Raw genomic sequence first — 27871 nt, 5'->3', positions numbered from 1 at the left:
ACAATATGATATTGCAATAATTACAGTGATTTGAGTCCACTGTGTTCTCACCCCAAAGTTTATCAGCACAAACATTTACAGACCCAATTTTCACGATCAGGAAGTATGAAGTCTGAATGCAAATCTGTTATCTTGAATTTACAACTTGAGATTGCAGGTGAAAGCTTTAGTGTTGGAAACCAGAAATTATTTATTTATTATTAAATATATATGCTGCCCATCTCAATATTCAAAGAGGCTTACAGTACTAAATGTAAATGATGGGTACCCTAAATATGCTGCAATAGTCCACACCTGCAATCTGAAGTGATTATCTGAATTTGCAATTTCATAAAAACAGGCTTATGAAGAAAACAAACATAACTGAAAGATACCCAGTATTTATTAAACCCAGTGTCTATTTTCAAATAATAATTAACTTCAGCAAACAGGAAATTCTTGCATCTTTATTCTTCCTCACACTTGCAAGAAATTGACATTTGTGTAAAGAAATGAAAGGGGGGAGGGGGAGAAAGCAATGCATGTTTGTATTCAGTATATCCAAACTAGGTCCTTAGAAAGTGGAGTGGGCCCTCTGTAGTGTCAATTCCACCACTTCCCAGTTGGATGACAACTAATGAGATGGTAGGAGATTGAATATGAGGGAAAATCCATGCTTCACTGAGTAAAGCGGGGGGGGGGGCTGTGTTCCATTACTTCTGGAGGAGACTGTGGTGTGCCCCCTGCTCAAGAAGCTGTGGTTCAATCCAATTGTTTTGGGCAACTTTTGATGTTTCTGCAAGTAACAAGTTCATTCCAAATTATTCGAGGGGGCTACTTTTTCAACATTAAAATGCTCTTCTATTTTATTTCATTATTTACTTAAGTAAATTGATATCAAAGCATAAAATATCAGCCTTAATGGTGATCAGGAATGGGAGATATTTATGATGATTCTCTAAAACTTCCTAAAGTGCCAAGAGAATACATATAGCAGAATGAACAATTTAATTCAGATATCAAATACTGTATAAAAATATGCTACTTTCCTTAGCCAAATATTCTCTAATCTCTACAGCTACGATAATAATTAACAAAAAATTATGTGGCATCAAAAAACTGTCAAAGTGGAACCAAAATACATTCAGGAGCCACAGATAACACGTCAGATAACTAAGTCTAATTACTTACCTCTTTCTTGACATGCATTTTTCCCAATGTTAGACGTTAGTCAATCATCAAGATTTTAAAGCATTCTGTTGCAATAAAATAACACACTTGACTTATACACATTACCTGGCAATGTATCGCTTCCCCATGTACTGAAATTGATGCAAGCATACTCTGAAAGAGAGCAAAAAAGAAGTCACCCTGATTTAGCTGACCTAGTCCTAGTTAACTATCCACAAACTGTGCTAATGTTAGAGCCAAAATAAGGGATAGATCATATTCTTTCTCTTGAATTTAAGATTACCTCACCATGTAGGTACTTTTATAATTGAAATGTTTATGATATTACAACATCATATACAATACTTAGAGAGCCAGTTTGGTATAGTAGCTAAGGTATCAGGCTAGAAACCAGAGACACTGAGTTCTAGTCCAACTTTAGGCACAAAGATAATTGGGTAACACAGTCACTTATTCTCAGCTCTAGGAAAGAGGTAATGATAAGCTGTTTCTGAAAAACCTTGCCATGAAAACTGCAGCGACTAAGTAGTCTTCAAGAATAGGACACAAATTAACAGAATACAGTAGCAATAGCACTTAGACTTACATACTGCTTCACAGTACTTTATAGCCCTCTCTAATCAGTTTACAGAGTCAACCTATTGCCCCCAACAATCTGGGTCCTCCTTTTACCGACCTCAGAAGCAATAGCAGTAGACTTATATACCGCTTCATAGGCCTTTCAGGCCTCTCTAAGCGGTTTACAGAGAGTCAGCATATTGCCCCCAACAATCTGGGTCCTCATTTTACCCACCTCGGAAGGATGGAAGGCTGAGCTAACCTTGTCCTGGTAAGACTTGCAAGTCAGCAGAACTAGTCTGCAATACTGCATTCTAACCACTGCGCCACCAAAGACATACAATGTTTATCTAGAATGTTACATATAAGATTTAGACTGTGCTGCTAATAGGGTAACTGTATGGTATTTCAAACTTACTCCGTAATAGTAAAAAAATCCATAAGTTCTGATGTTGAGGCCTTGTTCCAATATGTAAACAAAGCATCTACAAAGTACAAGAAAATAAAACTGCAATTAGAGCAATTATTTTTAGACTTAAGGAGCTAAAAAGAAGCTATAATTCTGCTACATTAAGTGAAACCTCCGTTAAAAGTACTTACTAATCAATTTTGAATATATATGTACAATATAGATACCTTTACTGAACAGTTAAGAACCAAATTCAAACCCTTCTCCAGAAACAAATTGAGATTCTGTGCTACTGAAGACTAAGCACAATTTATCAACTTGAGGCTGACAATAATATGAAATTAAATAAATCAGTTTCTGAGTACCGGTGGTTTTGATCAATCAGTAATAAATTATTATTAAATTAGTCAAAGTACTAGCGAGTGGATATCCATGAAGTAATGATCTTTAATTAAATTACCATGGGGATTATCCCATAGATATCCTTGAATCTGATTACCCTCAGCAACATTGAGAACTCAAGTGGAATAATGGAGAATAACCACTGATGCAAATTGCCGCTATCCTAAACTTGAACCATACTTTCAGATACAAAGTAGATGTGCCTCTAATATTGGAATCTGACAAATGTCAAAATTCCAGAATCTTGATATTTTGGTGCTGAGGAATTAGTCACTGCAATTGATCTGAAAGTAATTGATAACTGGTACCAAAAATGATTTTGAAACAGTACCAAAGAAATAAGTAACACATCAACATATTTGCATTTGTGTGTGCACACGCAAGTGCATTACAAGGGCTAAAAAAAGTTGAGATAATATGAGAAACTTAGTGCCGGGCATGTACAGAGTTACAAGGGAGAGGATCCTTTCTTGCCCCAAACAGCTAATACACAACTATCCAAAAGGTTACTCCAAATGTATTACAAAAAATGTAAGTTTTCCTTTACCATCTGTCATGCTTTTTAAAACATGAAGGAAGCACATCAGTAAACTCCGTATCTCAGCTTGATCTAGTTTATCACAACGAACAACAGAACTTCCTGAAATGCAAGCCTGCTGGTTCTGAAAAACAAGGCATTTAAGTATTTATCTCAATCTCTCAAAAAGAAGACACAATTGTATTCTAACACTCATATGAGAACAGTACAGATGGTTACAAAATTCAGCATACCAAAAAACAGGACAAAACTGAATTTTATTTTATTAAATTTCTATATGTTTATATGTTTCTTACATCAAACTTCCTTAAATATAATGATATTGATAATGATATAAATGTGTGATAGTATTTAATAATATGAGAAAGCTTTTCTGGGTCATTTTCCTATATTTGCAAAGCTGGAACCATCCATCTATCATCCAGCCTTTGAATGCTCTTTTATATAAAATTCCAGATTTGTAATATTACCTTTGTGTTTATTTTATTAATTTGTTAAAGCCATTTTTCTTTCTCCACAATCCTGTAGAGCTGAGAAAGGCTGACTGGCAGAAAGTCACCCAATAAAGATAGACTTGAGCCAGGACATCCCAATTCCTAATTCACCACTTTAATCACTGTCCTTCTAAAAAAGTGCTTGCTTTAAAAATAGTTAAGGAATTTTCTTCCCTATACTTTATAACAGACTAAAATAGTTGGAAAGAACCCTGGAGGTCTTCTAATCCAAACAGTCAAGCAGGAAACTCTATACCAGTGGTGGGTTTCGGATCCCATTGCAACCCGGCAACTGGCACATGAACGCGTAAGGTGCGCGCATGCGTTGTACCTTCCAGCGATGCCTCCGCAAGCCTCCACGATGCTCCAGCTGCTTGGTGGAGTGTTGCGCAGGCGCTGTACGTGCCATGCGCATGCGCAGAAGCGCCAAAGGCTTTAAAGGACAGGTAAGACACTCGGGTGGGTGGGTGGGCCCTCTGCAGCACCATACCGGAACGGGCAGGTCCCGGTACACTCATACCGGGGTGTACTGCCTGCAACCCACCACTGCCCTATACCATTCCAGTCAAGTGGCTGTCCAGTCTTTTCTTAAAAGCCTCCAGTGATGAAGTACCCACAATTGCTGAAGGTAAATCATACCACTTGTTAATTGTTCTCACTGTTAGGAAATTTCTCTTTGGTTCTAGGTTGCTACTCTCCTTGATTAGATTGGAAATTGCTTTGGAAAATAAGTTGATACCCTCTTCTTTGTGGCAGCCCTTCAAATATTGGAACACTGCTGTCATGTCACCCCTAGTCCTCCTTTTTCCTGAACTAGACAAACCCAATTCCTGCAACCGTTCTTCACACGTTTTAGCCTCCATCCCCCTAATCATCTCCGTTGCTCTTTTCTGCACTGTTTTCAGAGTCTTTACATCCTTTTTATAATACGGTGACCAAAACTGGATGCAGTAATCCAAATGTAATCTTACTAAGGCTTTATAAAGCAGTACTAATACTTCACATGATCTTAATTCTAATCCTCCTGTTAATAGAATCAAGATCAACATATATTCAAACTATATTTGAATATAAAAGTTTTTTCCCAATATAGCCTGGCCCCTTTTCAGCAAACATTTTAATTCCCTCTATATCTGTTCTGTACACCATTGCTCCACCTTTTTTTCTGTGTATCTGCTCTTGTCTTTCAGCATTTCTCTCAATCTCAAAGAATCAAAACATGCAAGAAGAGATTGCTATATCTAAGAGGATGAGTGCCAATATGATGCAAAGACTAGCAATTTCCTACCCATAATCCATAGTTTGAGCCATAACTCAATGTTTATGTATTTCACGTGTAAGACAAACTGTGAGTTGTTAATTTTGAATTGCATATCTCAGTTGCAAAACCAAAAATATATACACACAAAATACCAGTCAATGCAGGATGGAATTTACACATTATAAACAAAGCACAGCAAACATGAAGAACAGAAAGAATCCATCATAATTATTCACAAATATTGTAAGAAGTAAGATTTACTTCAGTAGGCAACAGAATATCTGACAGAGATGTTCACAACACAGTATAAAAACTTGCATCATGCAAGATAAAGATAGTTTGACAAAATTCAGTTCAAGCACATATATGCTTCAATTAATATATTTAGAACAAAGTTTTTCAATCCTTCATTTGTATTCCCTCATGAATTTGGATTTATTTCAATTTGAATTATCTCTGTCTTCAGTGATTATTTTTTTACTCTATCATTGTTCCAATATACTTATTTTTATTATGTTTTTATTGATGTTATATGCTGTCCAGAATGGGGGAAATTCTCATTATGTTTAAACAAATACATTAATTTCTCTTTTTATCTTGAGAATGAAATTATGCTTCTGAGGTAACCACAACAGTCTCATTCCTCTATGCCGTAATCACTTCCTACTATATATGGTGCTAAAAGAAAACTCTGTCCTCTATCTTGCAGCAACTGGAGAAATTTAATTAAATATACCAATAGGTAAGTTAAAACCACCAAAAAGGCTATAAAGTCGATTAGTACATCTAACCACCACTCTGAAAACATATTAAATAAAAAACATTTTAAAAGTTTGAATATATTAATACTGCAGTCAATTGTTTCACATAGAATTAATCCATTAGCAAGAAGGGAATAGATTTAATGACAATTTTACCATTTGCAAGAAGCAGTTTTTAAAAGATATTTTAAAATGGGATTTTATTTTATTTAATTTCCATATATGATTTTTTTATTTACATTTCCATATACACATGCATGTTGTTGTTTCTTGATTATTTGAGCTATTTTCTCTTTTAAAAATCTGGTTCAGTGGTTTAGCAAAATTGTCAGACCACACTGCACTCTTATAGTCAAATCAACCAACCATCCAACCAATCACAAAAAAACCCCCAAATTCTACTTGTAATGGAAGAGCTGCATGAGAATTTCTCTCTGGTAAGGACAGAGCTGTCAGTACTGAAAAATCCACCGTGACCCGTTTTTTCTTGGATGATAAATAGCGCTCTTCTACTCCACTTTTATACAGTGCAGATGAAGAATGTCTTCTGAGCGGTTTTTCCCTCTGCCACAAGGCAGGTCAAGGAGAAAATCGATTAAACCATTGTTTTCTTAGTGTACAAGAATTAAGTCCTAATGCTAAAAGTAGAACGCCAATTAAAGAAAAACTGTGTATTGCACTATATCAACCAAATTATGCTTAGGCAATCAATTTGTAATATTTAATGACTACATTGGTGCCACTGAAGACTTAATGCATGTTTTATTAAAAAGGTAAAAATACTATGTTGACACTTTTTAAAAACATATTGTTCCTCTGGCAAGGTTTTTAAAATTGAGACAGAAATATGCCACACACACAAAGTAAAGGGATTGGCTACAATATATTGTAAATATGATAATTTTCCAACTGAAAAATTTACTGTGTAACTGTGGCATACACAGCATCTTATTTATGACAGAACTAAAACAGTTAGTCTTTATCCTTAGCAGAAACTATTTATTTAATTATTTCAATCTAATTGGCTACCCCAGCTCAACTTAATGACTTTATTTATTAAATTTAGATACTGCCCATCTCACTCACAGAGTGACTTTGGGCATCTAACAATGTTAAAAGAAAATGTAAAAAATGGGGGAGCGGGGGAACACCTATCAGTCAGAAGTCAACATAACCAAGGTACAGGCTTAACCATCCCTCTTTGACTTCCCAATTCGATGACAAATTCTTGTTTGTATGAAAGGCTGACTGTCCTGACACTTGTAACAGAACAAGAAGATGCTGTATATTTTGTTAATATATACAAATGCATTAAAAGTTCATACCTTGTCTAGTGAATTGTTCTTTTCGCCATGTTTTTCTGGGAGACTGTTTCCTGAGTCTGTACTTATAAGAGAACCTCTCGAATCTGCATTCCTCACATAATTAACATTAGGAGTGGAAGAAGTATATGGGGGTGCTGAATAATGAAATGTACACAAAAGGGATGTGTTACAGTCTCAACTGATAAAGAAAAGTATTGTAGAGAAACAGAAATTCCAAAAATAATTTTTTTCATAGTGATATATTTTTTTATCATTTCCTGGGCCCAGTCTAGCAATACTCACAAAAGATTTACTTGGCTTAACATTTTCCTCAATCATTCACCAAGTTAGGATAATCAGTTGACCTGTTCCTACTTCTATGTATGTTGAAATAGGGGTGAGGGGAGTATCAGGATTAGGTGTGTATTTAATACTAATGATAAAAATGAGTAACCCATTGATTGATGGATTATCAATGGAAGAAATAGAACCTCATAACGACACGGCTCCATTTTCAGTAATGGGAGTTATTGCTTCATTTTTACTTTTAGGACTTGAAATCAAATAGTCATATGTCCCATTTTCTGCTGCCAAATATTTGATTTCAACCTCAGCATCAAGTGAAGAAGTCAAATGTGGCCCTAGTCAAAAGCTTCACAATAATATGAGAACTTAAACTGAAGTTTTCACATCCCAACTTCAGTCATTATAAATATTGATTTTGTTTCTCATAAACATGTATGTTGCAAGTCACTAAAGCTATATTTAAAAGTTTCTGAATTCTGTATATGGTTACCAATGCCTGATATAGCACCAAACAAATCTTTCTGAAGGCTGCTGTCAAGGGCATTCATAGATTTTTGTGGAGTCATCAATGGATTTGCAGCTGGTAAATTAAGTGATTCATCTTTTGCACCCTGTTAAAAAAATGCAAAACATTTTTTCATCCTTTGATATGGTTAATTTTTATATTAAAGAGATATTTGCACACTGAGATATATGATCGTTTTATTTAAAAAATATGCTTACACTGCTAGAAGCATTGATAGGGAAGGGTGAAATATCCTTGACATCAATTCGATGAACATTTTCTATCAGTAAACCAAATATTGGCAGATACAAGGTAGCTATCCTTGCTTGATGACTCTGTAAAAGAATATTTAAGTTCATTATTAAACCAAAGTAAAAGCACATTAAATGTCCATAAATTTGATCAGATGTCTTTCAGTTTTTCATTTAGTTATAACCCTCAGGGATTTGATGTTTAGCATTGAGAATCTACATTAATGCATAGTTACCAGAGAAGGATTTTAAATTAGATTCATTGACGTATTCTCGCTCTGTTTCCTTGATACCAGTAGCCAATCTGATTACCGTTTTTTCCGGAGTATAAGACGCACCTTTTTCTCTCAAAAAAAGAGGGTGAAAATCTGAGTGCCTCTTATACACTGAATACAGCATTTTTGGCCTCCCTAAACCCTGCCCCCTTTACAAAAATGGCCATGCATAGCCTTTAGGAGGTTTCTAGAGTGCTTCTGGGGCTGGGCAAAAATGAATGAAAAATGGGCCATTTTTTGTTCATTTTTGGCTCCCTCAGCCCCCAGGAGCACTCTATAAGCCTCCTAAAGGCTATACGTGCCCTTTTTTTTCTGACAAAAAACAGGGCTGTTTTTGTGAAAAATGGGATGTTTTTTGCTCATTTTTGCCCTCTCCCAGCCCCCAGGAGCACTCTACAAGCCCCCTAAAGGCTATGCATGTCCCTTTTTTTGATAAAAAATGAGCCTGTCTTCGTAAAAAACAGCCCATTTTTGGGAGATTTGCAGAGTACAAAAACTTTTTTTAAAAAATTTGTCTCAGCAAAATCTTTGTGCGTCTTATACTCCAAAAAATATGGTAACTGCTTTAACATCTGGGAGATTCAAGTAATTTGGAGTGCTGAAGTGATAGTATTTTTCAGATGCAGGAAAGAGAGTTGCTAATTATTCAATGTCCTGAGGAAAAGCAGTACAAGAATCCTATCCAAATTTAATTTAAAGAGTACAGATAAAACTGTGTTTAGTATTCTTCTACAGCAAATCACAAGTTTAAAGTTTACTCAATTATTGGATTACTTTGTAAATAAATATTATATTGTCTGTTCATAATAAATTTTTCTATGAGAATCCATAAAAAATAAAATTTCATGAGTAATTTGTACTGTACTATGTATTATGTACTTATTTATTTATTAAATTTATTTGTTGCCTATCTCACCACAGGATTACTCAAGGCAGTTTATAAACATAATAAAAAGGAAGAAAAGGAAAGGAGTGCAAACGGAAGTATAAAATAATCCAACAAAATAAATAATGACAAAGGAATACAACGAGAATATATCAATATTATATTACTCCCTCTTCCCCAATTTCTATCACCAAATAAAAAGCATAAATATATGTAAGTATATTAAAGAAAATATATCAACATATTATAAACAAACTGATTAATTTCCACCAATATTTTCTATGGAATAAATAAGTATTCTCTAAATCCTGAAATCATTTGGGGACACTATTAGGGTCAATTTGATTGCTTTGTAAATGGCTTGTGATAGTCTACTGTCTAAAATAAATGACTTAGTTTTAAGTGAAAATTCCAGAAATGTATGATGCTTTGATTACTTTTCATATATATGTGTGTGTGTGTGTGTGTGTGTGTGTGTGTGTATTTAAAGTCACAACCCCTGGTATGCCCCAATTATGGGAGGAAGCTAACTGCTTCCATTCTCTGTCAATCAGCTCGTCACAAGAGTCCATCACGACAGAAACCCAATATTTCTACTGTTGCCTTTGTTATATTTGTGTTTTATTTGTGCTGATAAATAAATAAAGGGAGGCTAGTATAGATCTATTTCAAGCTATTTATTTATCAGCACAAATAAGACACACACACACACACACACACACACACACACACACACACACACATATATATATAGTATACTTTTCTATTGTTGTGCCTTGCACTTTGGACAACAATACACTAGATGTTAAAACCAATCAGCTCTTTCTCCTTCATTGTATAGCATTATCAGTTTATCAATACTGGAAATGAATCAGATGTTAAAGATTTAGAAAGATCTCCCCAAGGACTAGACAGTGGTGGCAAAACTATGGAACGCATGCCAGTAGTGATACGCAGAACCCTCTCTGTGGGCATGCACACCGTTGCCCCAGCTCTGTTTTGAGTTTCTTCTGTCCATGCACGAACACCTCTCATCAGCCAGTTGGTCTTCGGGTCTCTGCCGTGCATGCACGGGGCATGTTTGAGGGCAGGGGCACATGCGTAGGGGCGGGGGCACAGTTTGGGTGGGGGCATGCCTGGGATGATCACACATGCGTGGGACGCGCGCGCACAATTTTGAGTAGCATAACATTTATTATTTTGAAAGTTTAATTTTTAAGACCTGGGATTTTATTTCAAATTGAAAGACAGTAAATTTAGTATGGTAAGAACTAAAGGCAAAATATTTTCTAATAGTCATTTCCAGACAGAAAATTAAATAAGAGCACAAGAAGAGGTTTGGACACTTTATAAGACTCCTACTAAGTACAGTGTTTAAAGCACAGCAGTGCAGATCTACTATATATACTTTATATAGTGAGTGGAGAAGCCAATAGTGCCTAGAATATCTTTGCCATTGGAGCACAACAGTACGTGGAGTCCTGGAATTAGATCATCTGTAAAAATTTATGTGAATTCTCAATGTAATATAATCTTCTGTACATAAAGATATTAATAATTAACTTTACAAAGTAAACATTTTGGCAATCTGCTTACCTTTAATGCGTATCTGTCATCAAAAGAATGTTTTATCATTAGATTCTTCAAAACTCCGATTGCAATTTGTCGAATCTCTCTGAATTCTTGCAATGCATTTCCCACCTCTCTGAGAAGCAGTCCCACCAAAAAGTGATGCTTGCAGAAGTCATCCGATAAGGAGTAGTCCAGCTGAAGATCTGAAATCAAGCATTACAAAATTTTATTTTATTTCTATGCTGATCTTCCTCTTAGATGAGTTCAGAAAGGCTGAAGGGGTACAAAAGAAGACTGAAAAATCATTCACAATAAATTCATCAATGCCTACAAACACAGACACAGACACATACACGTACAGCCCATTTAAAAAATGACATAATTTTAGAGAAAGAGCAAACTGGAAATATAATAATTTTCATATGACCCTGGTAAGATTAAATAACTGTAGGTGAATCTTTGTAAGAGGAATTGTCTGTGGGGAGGGGGGGGGGAGTGTCGTTGCATCTGGGAGTTTAGCATCTTTGGTCTTGGATGGAGTTGCACTATCCTAAACTAGTGATGGCGAACCTTTTAGGCACCGAGTGGCCAAAGTGTGTGCACACGCCCAAACTGCAAGGTGCAGGCAAAGTGCTTGTGCACCCACGCATGCATGATCACCCCATGCAAGGTGCAGGGGCATACACCTGCTCACGCTAGCACACCCCCACCTCCGTGCATGCTTCGCGGATGTGCGGCAGAGACCTGAAGACTAGCTGGCCAGCGGGAGGTGCGCACGCATGCACAGAAGAAACCTGAAACAGAGCTGGGGTAATGGCGTGTGTGCCCACAGAGAGGGCTCTGCGTGCCACCTCTTGCACACATGCCATAGGTTCACCACCATTGCCCTAGATAGACCCAGTACGTAATCTGGAGGTGTTCTTCTGCTCAAACAGCAGATGATAGTTGTGGCTAGGAGGCTCTTTCCTCAACTTGGCATTGTGTGCCAGTTATACCACTTGCATATATCCTCACCAGCATAAGGTTGACTCAACCTTCCATCCTTCCGAGATCAGTATATTGTTGGGGACAATATGCTGACTCTATAAGCTGCTTAGAGAGGGCTGTAAAGGCACTTTGAAGCGGTATATAAATCCAAGTGCTATTGCTGTACTAGAAACCAGGAATATCAGCATCCGAAAAAGCTAGGTGTTCGCAGATAAATATATATTTACAAATAGCTGAAGTTTGAATATCTCTTCAGAACTGGCGGTGCCAAAGTGGAAATAAACTAATAGTTTTAAAGTTTCCCAATGCAGCACAAGAAACTGTTAAGATACACAGGCTTGAAGTACATTGGATCACAGAGAATTATTTGTGCACTTCTGCAGAACCAGCTCTATCAAAACCAGATGTAATAAAAAAAGTGGAACTACTACTAGCTGGTCTACTACTACTAACTAATTACTAGTCCATCAAATATGGTTGCATATGTGAAACTTGTAAAAGATGGGTGGAATGTCATGTTTTAAATGTTTCTTTCAATAAACTCTAGCATGATTCAAACATGAAATTCTTGCATTTGCTTTTCTATACACATTATTATCATTTCTAAAATCAAGGTTTATGCTTGGGAAACACACTTCACACCTACCTCCAGGAATATCATACGACTCCACTGTAAGGAAAGCTAATTCAAAGAAAAAAAGAAGCAAAGATAGACAAAAACTAGCATATTGTTGTTCACTCCCCTCATGCCTAACAAAGAAAGTAAGAAACTGAATTACATATTAAATTACCTATGAATTTTTACTTTATCATTGTACTACCTACAGAACTGAAACAGGAAGAAGAATTTATTATATTTATTAGCGGACAGAATTTCAATATATAATTCTTAGGATATGAAGGATTTTTTAAGGATAATCTTTACTCTTTTAGAAATCTCAATTTAGCTACATCAAATATAAATTTACCTTGATATCTCTGAATCCTGCCTGTTCCAAATGGCATAGGAAGATTTAAAGGAATATAGTGTTCGTGATTGCATACTGCTCGGAGAAATTCAAATTTGAATTCAAAAAGAGCCTGTAAAACATATTTTTACAAAATATTGTGTTATAAGTTATGATCCACTAGATATTAATCAAAAAAGGCAAGGAAATAAATGTTTACATCATTGGCTCAATATCCAAGATATTAGCAAAGCAATGGCTATATGTCCAATATATATACTGTACTCTTAAAGAATTGTATGGCTGTAGACACCTGCATATAAAAACAATAATTATGGATTATTTGCCCATTCTTGATTCATTTTCTCTTTCTGCTGCAGTTGCATAGATTATGTACCAACAGCAGCCTCTAATAATTTCTGAAACTGGTTCAAATCAAGTTATGAATAGACTTTGCAATTTTATATACTGCCAGTGGATGGCAATATAAAATGATATTTATCTTCTAACACAGAAAATGAAAAAAGCCTCATCGTCTAATAACTGATTTAAACTAAAAATCCCATCATCAGTTAAAATCTACCATATATCAGGTTTTTAAAATCAACTTTAAGGTGTGGATTATATCAATTGTATCGAGCATTAGAAAAAGGATCAAGGCAATTTTGCAGAACTAGCATGCCACAATTTAGTCTCATTTATTATACTTTAACCCCTAACAGTCCAATTAATTAAATCTGATATAGTCATAAGGGTGAAAAATGGTCATGTCACTTTTTTCAGTGCCATTATTCGAATAGTTACTAAACAAACTGTTGTAAGTCGAGGACTACCTATAGACAAGAATGACTGCAATCGCATTAGACTGGGGTTCTAAGAAGGATACAATAACAGTCTTCCTTGAATTTACAAAAAACAACCCCATTGAAAGTTCATATATCTAAATATCCCTAAACATAATAAGAAAATTCTATCATTATCTCAATTCAGGAATTATTTTTGTAGTATAGTACCTTTGGATCTCCTGGAGCAAAGAAGCTGATATAGTTGTTAATTTGCTTGAATATGAAACCTCTATCCATAAAAGTGAAGCATCGCTGCAAAAGCAAAGCAAAGCAAAGCAAAAACAAAAGAGTTACTGAAATTTACATTTCTTTGATATTTGGGGAAAAAAACATTCTATGGGGTTAAATTAGTCTAAAGGGGAAACAATAGCCAAATATTAGACCTTTTCACAGTACATACGTTTTAGATTTGTAAATCAAAATACTCTAGTTTGAGTAATTCTATAGAAGAACTTCAGTTTATCACCAGTTCAAGGCCACTCAGTGTTAACTAATAAGTATTATTAAAAATAGAATGTATACAACTGGATGAATGCAGAACGCTTCATTGATTACAGAAGAGCCTTCAATTGTATTGATCATATCAAGTTGTGAGAAGTGCTCAGAAAAATGAAAATCCCAGAACATCAAGAGAAACTTATAAACAGGTCAGGAACCCACAGTACATATACAGCATGGCAAAACAGACAGGCTCCAGGTTGGCAAAGAAACGCAACAAGTGGAACAGACTCTCCTCTTTTTTATTCAATCTATATGCAATATATATTAAGGGAAGCTAGAGTGGAAGAAGATGAACATAGTTTTAAAATTGGACAAAGAAACATCAATAACCGGCATTACATTAATGACACTTTCTAATAGTCAAAAATGCAAAGGATCGGCAAATCCTAGAAGTCAAGGACCACTCTGTGTGTGTGTGTGTGTGTGTGTGTGTGTGTGTGTGTGTGTGTGCGCGCGCGCGTGTGTGCAATGGGATGAAAATTAAATATAAATTAGACCAGTCAATAAATACGCTGCAGATTAGCACTTGGTAGAACAGCCATGAAAGCCCTGGAAATTATATTCAAATGCCATGATGTGTCTATACCTACAATAAATTATACATGGTATTTTATGGAAGTAGAAGTTGGATTTTAAAGAATAAAGGATAGGGAGAGTATTGATGCCTTTGGTGTTGGAGAAGACCTCTGAGAATACTGCAGATAACCAAAAAAACAAAAGGATACATCATTGAACAAATCAACCCAGAGTTCTCACTCAGGGCACAAATGTCCATTTCTCCCTTGAGATAAAATTGATAGACACAAATGACTAAATGGGCTACTTTGGACATATTATGTTAAAACCTAGCTCTTTAAAGGAGGCTGTAATGCTGCACAAACCAGCAGCAAAGTGCATGGACCTAGTTACAATGGTAGTACTGGAAGACCAGGTTAGGAACAGATCATTTTGGAGAAAATGTATATGTGTAGTCACTAAGAGTCAATACTTGCTTAATGGCATATAATCAACCAATCAATTAACCAATCAATCAATTATACTTTGAAGGCTTAGCAAGGAAGTATTTTGATTATGTATTATTTATATTTTAAAATTGTATTGTGAGATTCTTGTAACTGCCCAGTGAAATAGAAATGATTTCAATAAATAAATGCCCACAAAAATAATACATCTGAACAATTCACAGTCATTTGGAAGAACTAATGAGGACATACATACAGTATACTTACTTTTATGAAGATAGCAAGACTGTAGTTTGCATTCTTCGAAGCTTCTGGGTTATCCTTATATTTCTGAGTAATGTGGGGCATCAGCATATTGACAACAGTTTCCACGGCATGATGAAACGATGCTGGAAATCTCTGATTTCTTAGCAACTAGACACAGACAAATCAGAATTTACAAATGGGAACACTACAAAATTATTCTGTTTATCCATAACGTATGTGTAAAGTTTTCAATTCTGAAACAATTTAAGCTGCAAGAATTCCATAGTGTTGAAAAATATTGAAATACCTTTATCTGGATATCTAAGAAGCTATAAGAAATACTACTCTAAAATATTTATTCAACGAGTTTAGTAGAAGTAATAGCACTAACCACTTCTTGCAATGAAAAATTATAGAAAATATAAGTACAGTATCAAGATATTTGGAATTATAAACCAAAGTCAATTTATAGATGCATTTTTAAAGGTCAAAAATGGGTACCATAACCTCTTGGAGTAGCAGATCATTTACCTTTACTTTAGCATTTTCCAGCAGGTGCTGGGCCATTGATTTGATCAAAATTTCAAAGAAAAACCAGGAATACTATTGGAGAAACAAAAAGTAAATAAATTAGATTTTTTTTTAGTCTACCTTCTTTTTTATAAATAACTCAAAGTGGCGAACATAAGTATATGTAATGCTCCTTCTTCCCTAATTTTCCCCACAACAACCACCCTGTGAGATGAGTTGAGTAGAGAAAAGTGTCTGGCCCAAACTCACCGAGATGGCTTTCATGCAAAAAGTGAGACTATAACTCACATAATCTACTGTACACATATAATATACTGTATATCACATAATCTACTGTATATACATAATTATATTTATAGGCAATACATTATTTAGTATGTAAAAACAATATAAGCTATTCATTTATATCTTTAACTTATGATTTATAACTGTTATTGTCAATTATTAAAATTATGAAGTGCTAAAATTCTTTTCAGATCTGAGAAACTCTTCAATTGAAGATGCAAACAAAACATCCTTTTTCCTTATATACCTTAAGCAGCTTGTTGCTTGTGAGGAAGTCAGTACATGGCTTCAAGATCGTTGTCATGGTTTTGGCAAGTTCTTCATGTACAGTTTTATATTCTGAAGCAATATAAGTTTCTCCTTTAAAAACGTACTTGGGATAAGAAAAATAAAAGAGCTTACATTATGCAAAAAACATTCAGAGTTAGGTTAATCATGCAATTTTTTTTAAACCAAGCACACAATTATATGATTGATACCTTGACATAGGATCTCAAATAGCTATCCAATCCTTCTTCATGACATTGGGCAACCACATGGATAATAACCCTAAGTAAAATAAAGTTAACAATAAGAAATCCTCACATTCTAAATATTTTTAAAATCAACAATTGGCACATTACAGTCAGTTCTCAGCTTATAAGCCATGTGGCACAATGCTTAGAATTAGAATGCAGTATTGCAGGCTAATTCTTCTGACTTCCAGGGGTTTGATCCCCCCCAGTTTAAGATTAAATCAGCCTTCCATCTTTCCCAGGTCGGTAAAATGAGGAGCCAGATTGTTGCGGGCAATATGCTGACTCTGTAATCGCTTAGAGAGGACTGTGAAACACTATGAAACGGTATATACCGTGTGGTATATATACCGTATAGCCCACAACCATAGAGCGCACTCCTAGAGTAGAATCGGAAACCGAGTTCTGAAGTTTGGAAGCCGGAGAAGAAGTTATGCTCGGAGTGCAGCGGCGGTGGCATGGTGAGGCTGGGAGGCAGCAAGCTGGGGACGGAACAGGTGCTTGTGCAACCACCCTCTCCAGCTGGAGCAGAGCTCCATGCACTGACCTAGGGGGTATCCCGAATGTGCCAAGCCGCGGGAGCTGCGGGGCGGGCAGAGCACCACGTGGCTTGGTGCCTTCGGGATACCGCTAGGTTGGTGAGTGGTGTTCTGCCTGGCCGGAGGGGGGTGGTTGTCCAGGGGGCTTATTTTCAGGGGAGCCTTATATTTTTGCCCACTCGAAAAATGTGGAAAGGCCATAGTTTCAAGACAGGCCACATTTTCGGGGAAAGACGGTAAGTCTAAGTGCTATTTCTATTGCTACAACCACAATTGAGACTGGAAATTCCATTGTGAGTCCTTGAGGTTGTTGAGTTGAGTTGGACCTAATTTTTACAGTGGTTGTTAAGTGACTCTAGTTTCCATGGACCTTCTGAAGGCAAATTCCCAGTATATGGGAATGAAGGAAAAGTCTCCTTATGAATACACAGCAGCAGAGTATGAGCATCTACAAAGTCTGTGCTTGCTGAGCATAAAAAGGCTGCCCGGAAGAAGGTGTGAGGGGTTGGAGAAGGTTAAGAAAAGTGTGCTTTCCCAATTCCAGTTGGTAGGCCAGCTGTAGACCTACCAGAAGCAGGAGGATCTCACCACAGGAACTCAAACCCTTATTATGTATTTTGGTCATTGTCGGTGTTAGATGCTCAAAAAATGATGAATATCAGCCAGGGGTGGGATTTGGAGGTTCTCTGGATCGGCCATAACATTAGCTATGGATTCTCCTGAACTCGGGCGAACCTGTAGCAGCTCACCCCTGAATATATAATAGTAGCAGTAAAACTTGCAAGTGAAAGTTGCAGTTTTTTTCAATTTTCCAAATCTTTTTTTATTGTTGCATAGTTTTATTATAGTTATCTTCTTTGATCGTTGAATACTTTTCTGTTAGCCAAATTCCAAAATATTTCACCTTTTTTGTATTAATTTGGACCCTGTTTCTAATGGTTCTTCTAGAATAAATACTAAATTATCTGCAAACACTTGGACTTTATATTCTTCTTTTTTTAATTTTTAATCCTTTTATTTTTTGTTCCCAACTAATTTCCATTAGTAGTACCTCTAAGGTTAAAATAACTAATGGGGGTGATAGGGGGCATCCTTGTCTTACCTCTTTCAAAATGTTAACTTTCTCTGGAACGTCTCCATTTATTAGCACATTTGCTGTTTGAATTGAATATATTGTTACCATCTTCACAAGTTTCTCTCCGAATTGTATGTTTTTTAATTGTGTAGTAATGAATTGCCAATTCAGATTGTCAAAGGCCTTTTAGGTGACTGAAAAAATCAGTGCAACTTGTTTTTCGGGATGTGCTTCGGGATATTCTAGAGTATTTGTAATTATTTTCAAATTATTTTTGGTCTACGTGAATGACTTCGTTTAGTATTTTTTTAGTTGTTCCGAAATTATGGATATAAATATTTTGTAGTCTTATTTAATAATTAAATGGGTCTGTAATTTTTTATCTGTTGATGGTCAGAATCTTCTTTTGGTATGAGTGTGACGTATGCTTCAGTTCATGTTTAGATAATAGTTTGACTTTAATAGTATTAGCCTTCTGTAAATTAAATATATATATTACTCCAAAGAATTTACATTAGGTGATAGGATGTCCATAACTGTTGCTTTTACTTTACATCTGTTTTAGTCGTTTTGATTTTACTATTGATACTTTTAATTATTTTAAACTGCCAAGAATCTGGTCCACTATGTTGCATAAAATCTGATAAATAAATATGTTAAAAACCTTTTACCTTGTCACATTCACTGCAACATCTTCCTGAGTTGCTCTTGTAAGAACTCTAAACAACTGGTTTAAAATAGTAGGCAGAAATGCTATCATGACATGTCCCTCCATAGCATGAAGGCTCTAGAATAAAAACAGTGACTTTGTTTCTAACATACTTATTTTCAAAACTAAATCAAGAGTCTACAGTTATAATTCTACTAAACCCCAGTTCTACCAAGACTGACAAGATTCACACCAGTGGTAGGTTCCAGGTGGTACGGCCCGGTACGGGCATACTGGTGGTAGCTGGGAGCAGTAGGTACCGTACTAGAACGGTGGGTCATTTGGCCCACCCACGTTCCTTACCACTTTTTGAGGCAAACGGGCCAATTGCACATGCGCAGACAGCATGTGGTGCCTGCACGACCTCTGCTGAGCAGCTGAGTGTCGCTGGGCGGTGGCATGTGCATGCATGCGCAGCACACATGCCCACTGAGGATGCCCGGCCCTGTCGCAGCGTACTGGTTGTGACGGCATCCGGAACCCACTATTGATTCACACCAAACTCAGAATAGTTTAAAAACATAATAAAAATTCAGTAACATAAGCAAGCCAATTTCTATGTTATTTCATAGCTTTCCAGAAGAATCAAGGCAGATAAGAACAGGTAAGATTAGAAAAAACTTATTTATTGACATACTTTTACTCAAGTGATAAAACCAGAAGAAAAGCACCATGCTGCTGTACTGTTCTAATATAAGCTGAAGGGTTGCTGAACAGGTCTCATTAAAATTATTGTTGGGATATTTTAAACTAACCTTCTAAACAAGGTAAATATGTCAGACATGACTAAATGCCAAAGGCGCATGGAACGCTGCTACCTTGCCACCAAAGGTAGTTCCTATTTTTCTACTTGCATTTTTACATGCTTTAGAATTGCTATGTTGGCAGAAGCTGGGACAAGTTACGGGAGCTCACTCTGTTATGCAGTGCTAGGGATTTGAACCGCCGAACTACTGGCCTTTCTGATTGACAAGCTCAGTGTCTTAGCTACTGAGCCACCGCATTCCCTGCCATGAATATACAGTGCTAATTGTAACAGAATTTGGTTTCCATTTAATCCTGTCTATCCAGTTATTTTTATTGTAAAGTTGTTATAAAACATACATTCTGTCTCCCAGAATAGTGCACATAAACATGAGTAAGACACAATTCACTACCCATTTTGCATGCTGGTATGACAAAGTTCTCCTTATTAATATATACAACCATTGTATTTTGCTCATTCCAAAGTAATATTCTTGTTCCTGAACTACCAGGATTGGCCTGGAGAAAATGTATGTGGTCCCTAAGAGTTGATACCATCTTAATGGCATATAATCAGTTAATCAAGTCATCCAGAGCCAAGGTTGACTTAAGAGGGTTTTTTTTTTTTACATATAAGGTTTTTAGATTTATTTAGTTCTTGGTTGAATGTATTTAAACAGGCTCTGATCTTGGTAACCATTCATTTGCGTCCATCTAGTGCCCACCTTTTAGTCATCTTATAACAATTTCATACCTTAAGATACTTCACAAGGTCAGCTCCTAAAGCTTGAGCACCAGACATAGTTTTTTGACAGTAATGGAAGAAATTGTTTAAATGCTGGTCCTAAAAAAAAAAAAAAGAGTAAACTATTTATATGATATCACTACTTCCATTTAAAAATGCCAATACAGATAAGTGGGGGGGGGGAACGTTTTGACTTGCAAGAACTCAACAAAATTGAAAAGCTAAAGGAACTTGTCCTTCCCTGTTGAGTTCTCATACAACATGTAATAATACAACTTTATTAATTTCAATTATGTAGCACTTATTGCTCGTGAGCTTTCATAATTATTGTACAAAATACTTGGAAGTGTTCATTTTTCTAGTATTTCAAACACCAAAAATGTTAAAATATGCAAGCAAACACCAATTCCTCGCATTGGATTTTCAATAAGCATATAATACTGTAACTACAAGTGGGATATCTGAGATGTACATTAGACTTTTCTATTTCTATCTATTCATTACTTGGTAAATACTGTATATGATCTCATTCCAAAGGTTTGCACCAATTCAAAAATTTGGCTCAAATTTCCTTGGTATTGCTACTCCATAGATTTCAAAGATTTTTATGCCTGTAATTCATTATTTTACTTCATGAAGTCTGTGTATAATTAAGATTTAATACTAATAGTAAGCATCCTCTTGTCTATAACCTGCAATGAGTTCCTCCCTCCAACATACCAAATTGATACTTGCTTGAAATTCTCATGTTTTCAGGGTGCAAGAAAGAATAGTGATGCCTAGAGCAAAACATGGTCTCTTGGTTCTGTCTTTGTATTTTTTACTTGTACAAACTCCCATTACATAAAACTCATAATTTTAATTTTGAAATGTTAGTGTTGGACAGATTTGTTTATCCCATGACCTTTCCCCCAGAAAGTCAGAGTATTGTTCTCATCTTGTGCTAATCTAAAACCCAGCACAAAGACAGGAAAATCTGTTACATATTCTTTCCAACTCTACGCTTGGACAGTTTTAGTCTAGTTGGAGTCCTGTCATTTACAGAGAGAAAGCTAAATGAGTTTACTTCCCTTTACTTCCCTTTCCTACACTTAGGCAAAGACACATGCATTTTCTTCTGCCTTTTGTTCTCTGGGTTCATTGCTGTACTAAGATGGGCAAGCAAGATAATCAAAACTTGATTGTGTCATATTTTTCATAACTTATATTTTATAATTATAGAATTATAAAAATATATGTTATTTTTCAGATGAAATAAAATCAACAGCTTTCCTAAAAAGTGACAGTGTAATTAATACCAACCTGTGTATATACAGTGGAAACTGGGTGAGTTGAAATTGTCAACAGTGGTTTGCCTCCATCTACCCATTTAATCTCAGGGCTGGAATGCTGATATAAAAATAAAAGTTGGTTATTTAATGTATTAAATACAAACCAGCTTTATCTAACAGCTAAAAAAACCAAATAGGATAGATATTATCTTGGGTTTTTTACTTTGCTCATGCCTGATTCTTGAATGTTAAGATATCCACTTGGAAGATAAGCAGATACTGGTATATGTTGTTCATTTGTCACCACTCTGCCATCTTTTAATAACTGAAGCCAGGAATATCCAACTAGAAGAAATGTAAAGACAAATTATATCTTTGCTGTATTCTCTAGTAAGTGTTTATGCTTAATTTTAGCTAAATATATCACCTATAAAAAACAAGAGAATCAAACCTTGTGTTTCAATTATGTCCTTCTTCTTGGTGGTCCCTTTACTTGAACTGTCACAACTAACGTGATAGAAGGTAAACAATAAATGGTGTTTTTCATGCAGCTGTGTGGGTAATTCTATTTTTACCTAATAAGAAATAAAATGCAAGTTTTGGTTTGGAAAGTGTCTTCTAGCAGTAGTATATACAAGTTTTACAATGCACAACACGTAAGCATATATATATTTATGACTGGACACATTTAAGAGATTTTGTATTAACCTATAAGACCTTAAGCAATGAGGGACCAGCATACTGCCAAGGAAGCCTAGTTCCTACTATGACCAATTCAAGATTATTTGATTGCAACACATTTCATCAATACTTATTTGCGGTGAAGAAGGAAGAGAACCAGGGGTTGACTGCTGGGGGTTCGCAGTGTTTCGGGAGAAACTCTAGCTAATATTCTGTTCAGTTTGGGGAACTCCTGGATGGCCCCACCCAACCCCCACCGCCCCTCCCAGGAGTCCCTATGCAGCCTGTTTTGGATGAAGGTAAGTGCAAGGAACATGCAGAGGCTCGAGGAGGGCAAAAAACGAGCCTACTGGAAGTTCGAGAAGGCCGGAAATGGACTTTCCAGAGTCTGGGAAGACCATTTTCACCCTCATGGAGGCTTGAGGAAAGCCTCCAGATCCCAGGGAGGGCAAACCTCCCCCCCTGTGGTGCAAGAGGCCAACTAGGCCACGCCCACCATGGCCATGCCCACCCAGCAACTGGGCAGAGAACCCCTTGCTAAAATTGTTGAAGCCCACCCCTAAAGAGAACACTCTCTGTCATGGCATTTTAAAAAGATAACATAATAATCACTTAGAGTTAATCTAACACAACCTTATTTCAATGTGTGTTCTTGTACAAAATATTTTTTAATAAGGATGACATGTGATTTTTCATCATTCTACTACTATATTACTGGTGGTTCCTGTTCTTTTCTGTTTTGTGAATTTGACTGGCTGGAGAACAAACTTCAAATAGCAATTCTTCCTACAAGAATCAGAGTGCTGCTAAAATGGAAATTAGACGAAGAGAACTGAAATACTGGTGAGTTTACAAAAATGAATAAAATGTACATTTTACATTTAAAAAAATAGAGTCGAATGCAATTACATGCATTTCCCCATTAATTATCATCTGATCTGTTGCTACTCTTTGTATTTTTTTTTCTTTGTGTACATGCTCACTATTTTCTTTTCTTTTTGTAAAGAAAAAAATAGTTTTCCAGCATAACATTTTCCTTAAAAAAGCACCTAATCCCAAAAAGATCTGCATATTTATTGCACATAATCTTACAGAGTTGTTGTCACTGGGTCACTATATAGGTAGAAACTGAGGGGAGACAGTAGACAGACTTACAGTATCTGCCTCCCTCTGAATAAAAATGCTTGGCATGCTGCAAAGCAACTTCTTCCCTCTTATCCCACTGCATTTCTGGAGATTTGGAGATTTTTGGAGAAAGGAAAGAAGACAAAATTACCTCATCATAAAACTCTGGGTTTTGCTGGTGATGCAGAACTGCAACGAACGCTTGTCTTGTAAATATTGGACCCCCTGGTCTGCCATAGATGCACTAGGAATGAAACAGAGGAAGAAATTGATGGTTTATACTGACCCTATTTTTAAGATATAATTTCTGAAATATTTAATGTGAGATTTATTTAATGTTCCCCCCTTTTTTAAATTCTTCTACAAGATAAACTAGCAAAGCTTCTCCTTTAATTATGTCTCAATGGATGAAAAAATGCTCAGAAAATATTCTGCAGACTGTTACTCTATTTAGCAACACTTAACAGTAGGGATGTGAAGCACTTTGGTAGGGGTAGGTGAGCCCTATCAGCTTTCAGTCTCAAGTGCTTCACATTCCTACTGTACAACTTCTGGAATGTAACAATAAACACTTTGTGATATATGGAATATATGATAAAAGGATTATTATTTTTTTAGAGATTGATTCTGATCGTACCAGGGTCTGGCGTGAACATGTGAAGGAAGGGGAGACAGCTTTTGTACTAACAGAGCAAAGTTCAAACTCTGCTACGATTGCTTTCTTCAAGGGGGAATTCCTAGTTTTTGCTGACTTCATTTCGTTATTCCTATGATGGATTTAGAACTTGTACTTTCCTTGAACCTGACAACAACTCAATGGGAAGCAACACAGAGATGAGAAATGAACTGAAAGTTTTTTAAAAAGTCACGGTGATGCAATGTGCATAAACTGAGACTTGCTAAATTGCTTTTAACCCTTATTTAGTGCTTCTATATCTCTTAAAACAAAGGTCTTTTTTTAAAAAAATCATGGTATTTCTTACATAATATTGATTACATTAGGAAATTTATTAATAAAAATTAAACAAAGTTCTTTGTATCCACTTTTCCTTATCTTGAAATTCAATTCTAAATACCAAAAAATATCCACATAAAACAAAACAAAAAACCAGCTGTGTTAAAGGGATGTGCATTAACACAAATTATACCACATATCACTGTGAATGTTGCAATTTTTAAAACTTCCTGAAATATTGTTTTTGTTACTATTATTCCTGAAATTTTGTATCTTTAAAGTCTGGGGTCAAATCTTTGTTAAAACACCTAATGGATAGGAAAAGTATATTTCATAAAAGCTGCACCTACTCTGATTTAAAACAGAAAAATCACGGCTCTGCCTCAGTATGAAAAATAACTTTGCAAGCAATTGGTTGATTCTAATTTTAAGCAGCAAACTTCTTAAAGATGGGTTTTATCATTTGTTTATATTTCTACATGAATACGGAAAATAAGTTTAATGTAATACAGATTCCAACTTCATTTGTTTCTTTGGAAAAAGCAGAGTAGAGTTGTGCATATAAACACAGCTTGTTCTTATAGCCAGATTTACTTATGTAAAACACAGAATATAATATTAAGGAACTTGAGGATGTATCTTAGATATTGCCCCATCATTTGTACCGTAAATTGATATTAATGACTGAACCACCACAAGCCAGATCAACGTACCTTCAGAGGCCGAGAATCTTCATCATCAGAATCTCTGAATTCTATGCACACTGCAATATTTCTTGCCTAAAAAGAGCACAGAAAGTAAGTTTAGTTCCTTTTATTTTCTAGTACATAAATCACATTTCCAACAATGAGGCACATTTTTTACTCAGATTCAATTTAGCTTTGAATCTGAACAGAATTAACAGGCCTACTAACTCACCTTTGCAAATGACTTCTGACTGTCATATTTCAAGTGTTTTGGATAAACATAAAGGTGATTGTTGTAGATGGTGAAAGGCTGAGTATGTTTGGGTATACAGGGAACAAATTCCTCTACTTCAAACGTTACTACTGCCTTGGAACTGTTTTCAAACTGTATCATGGGAATGTATGATGAATTAACAAAATCTGAAAATATATTAAAATTGAATTTAAAAATGGAAGAACAAAGCCATTGTACCCACTTTTTACAATAAGTTTTTCAATACTTACTTGGTACGTCTGAAGAAACATTATCAATTGTTATGTCTAGGTTTCCTAAAATAACTGGCAACTTAGACATCTTTTCAGGCCTACAAGAAAAACAAAAAAAACCAAATATGACCTAACAGAAAAATAGTTGACACAATCTATTCAATCTCAATTATGAAAAAATACAAAGCATGCTTCAAAAGAGAATAGTTCAATTCATTTCAAATTAACACAACAGTCAGTGGGCTCTAGGTCACCCTGAAAGAAAGGATGTTGCACTACCTCATAGATTGCTGGTACCGCACTTTCCCATCCCTCCCAAAGGTCCCCAGAGAATCAGAGGGTCTGTGCAACATAGAGCATTATATCTTGTCTGCAGGCGTGGTATTCAGTTACCTTACCTACTGGTTCGCAAATGTGAGCACAGACTTCACCGCATATGCTTTTGGTGAAAAAGGAGCCTAAATGGGATGCCATAGAGGTGACAGGTGGGCACGGCCACCCACGATTTCCGCTACCAGTTTGGGTGAACCGGTCCGAACTGATAGAATATCACCTCTGCTTGCATGATATAACAGAGCTCAGAAGCAGAATAAAATAGAGGAATCCTCCATCATTTCCAAAAAGTTCCTGATTTATGCTTTTCTCTCCTTCTGCCTGCCTACAATGCATGGTAAGTCCTTGACCTTTGGAGAGGCTTTTCAGAAGGCGAACAATGGAAAAAGATAATCTATCAGACGCTGAATTGTCCTCTGTGGGAGATGCTCCAGAGGAAGCTGCATTGAGTAGGAGATTGGACTAAATCTCTAAAATTCCTCCCAAATCTACAGTTCCATGAAATATATTTACATTATGTATTCTAGAGAAACAATTGTTGCTCCTATTGATATACCGGTAATGTACAATACAACTTTATATCTGCAAACCCTAATCCATGCAGCTTTTAAGTTAAAACATCCACAAAATGTTTTCACAAATTCCACAAATATTCACATCCACAAAATTACCTTTGCAATTTTTAGTCTTTTCAAAAAATGTCTTCTGCTACAAAAATTTTACTTAACCTGTACATTTGCAAGATTTTCACTTTTTTTCTACATATAACTTTTTATAGTTTCAGACAACAGGAATTCCCTTTAATTGTTTTTTGTTTTCATTTTACCAGTAAGAAAAATGTATAAATAGTATCCACTTTTGCAAGGAAACCTTCAGAACTCATGAGTCAGGTTTCAAACTCCTAATTCTTCCGGAGTGTTCTTAATACATCAAAACTGAATGTAAAATTATTGATTTTAAACTTTTTAATCATGGAATACATATCGGTACTAAAGACTTCTGACATGTACAATTAAAGCCACTTTTGAATAAATAACATAGACAAAATCAGTTATAAATTAATTAAAAAACCATCTAAAACATAAAAGAGGAAGATCTGGAGACCTTTGATTTAATCATTTAACAACTCTTTTATAACTTTGCGGTCATAACTCTATTGGAGACAAAAAAAGAGCACCACGCCATTCCAGGAAACACATGTGACACAAATCCATTTATTATCTTTTTATATGAATAATTTCATTTCTATGTAAAACAAAGCACTCACTTTCTGAAATCAGCTAACAATTTAAGCATGTCTTCATTTGAAAGTTTGTTACTATCTTGTTTGTAAAGTGTAGAAAATCTTGCACCTTTGTCCAGTGTTCCAGCCATATCCTTAAACAGTGTTCTGAAATACAAGTTTTTAAAATGAAAACTGTCTGCATAAACATCATACTGGGAAAACAAAAACGAAAGGCAGTTTAGATAGTATTAACATATTAACTTACTGAAATTAATATATAAATGGTTGAACAAAAAGCAGGACATTCCAATTCTAGCTAATTTGTTATAAATGTTGGCTTGATGCCAAACTAGAAATACATTTAAACCATAACTTTTATTCAAGGGGAAGGAGCACTCACATAAATTAATTTACCAATTAATCTGAAATACAAATCAGAGAATTCTTGGATTAAATCAAGAATGCTATCATGCATTACCTGGCTGCCCATGCAAATGGCATTCTGTATTGCCCTAGTCGTTGGCAAGCCTGTTTTGCATTTTTCAGAACCTTTTGAGCAACCTGTAAGCAATCAGAAAAAGAACTGAATTACAACTCAAAATCCCCCCCCCCCCGCATACATTTCTTACTGAAACTGAAATTTCTTCCATTCCCTTTCTTAACTTACCAAACTACTATGGGCTTCAAACTCTCAATCAAATTCAGCATTAACTCCTAAAATTTATCTAAAAGTTGTTTCTTGTGTTTTTTTATTACAATTAAGTTCTCGTTTTCCAAACAAATCTT

At 35.6% G+C, this 27871-nt stretch overlaps 1 protein-coding gene across 6 annotated transcripts in view; it reads right to left on the bottom strand.

Moving 5' to 3' along the window:
- The window catches only part of DOCK9 (dedicator of cytokinesis 9), a 123563-nt gene that overhangs the window by 34008 nt on the left and 61684 nt on the right, over positions 1-27871 (bottom strand). For 5 of the 6 annotated variants that reach the window (XM_087726168.1, XM_087726171.1, XM_087726172.1 and 2 more), the window contains exons 14-37: positions 27564-27646; positions 27128-27250; positions 25546-25625; positions 25274-25461; positions 25069-25134; positions 23552-23644; positions 22046-22169; positions 21818-21939; positions 21626-21712; positions 20333-20422; positions 18797-18912; positions 16476-16545; positions 16244-16369; positions 15712-15783; positions 15202-15348; positions 13640-13723; positions 12648-12759; positions 10717-10895; positions 7927-8043; positions 7694-7814; positions 6919-7052; positions 3087-3201; positions 2147-2213; positions 1276-1323 (exon numbers count right to left, since the gene is read on the bottom strand). In XM_087726168.1, coding sequence (XP_087582294.1) covers positions 1276-1323; positions 2147-2213; positions 3087-3201; positions 6919-7052; positions 7694-7814; positions 7927-8043; positions 10717-10895; positions 12648-12759; positions 13640-13723; positions 15202-15348; positions 15712-15783; positions 16244-16369; positions 16476-16545; positions 18797-18912; positions 20333-20422; positions 21626-21712; positions 21818-21939; positions 22046-22169; positions 23552-23644; positions 25069-25134; positions 25274-25461; positions 25546-25625; positions 27128-27250; positions 27564-27646 — 2564 coding nt within the window. The remainder of the gene's footprint in view (positions 1-1275; positions 1324-2146; positions 2214-3086; positions 3202-6918; positions 7053-7693; positions 7815-7926; positions 8044-10716; positions 10896-12647; positions 12760-13639; positions 13724-15201; positions 15349-15711; positions 15784-16243; positions 16370-16475; positions 16546-18796; positions 18913-20332; positions 20423-21625; positions 21713-21817; positions 21940-22045; positions 22170-23551; positions 23645-25068; positions 25135-25273; positions 25462-25545; positions 25626-27127; positions 27251-27563; positions 27647-27871) is intronic. The other variant, XM_087726169.1, reaches the window with a different exon arrangement.

Source organism: Thamnophis sirtalis, unplaced genomic scaffold (assembly GCF_051295495.1).
Source record: "Thamnophis sirtalis isolate CommonGarterSnake01/CBP01778 unplaced genomic scaffold, rThaSir2_p1.2 scaffold_12, whole genome shotgun sequence".
Classification (NCBI taxonomy): Eukaryota; Metazoa; Chordata; class Lepidosauria; order Squamata; family Natricidae; genus Thamnophis; species Thamnophis sirtalis.
The sequence above is the reverse complement of the archived record's forward strand: the minus strand, read 5'-3'. Positions and strand labels throughout refer to the sequence as shown.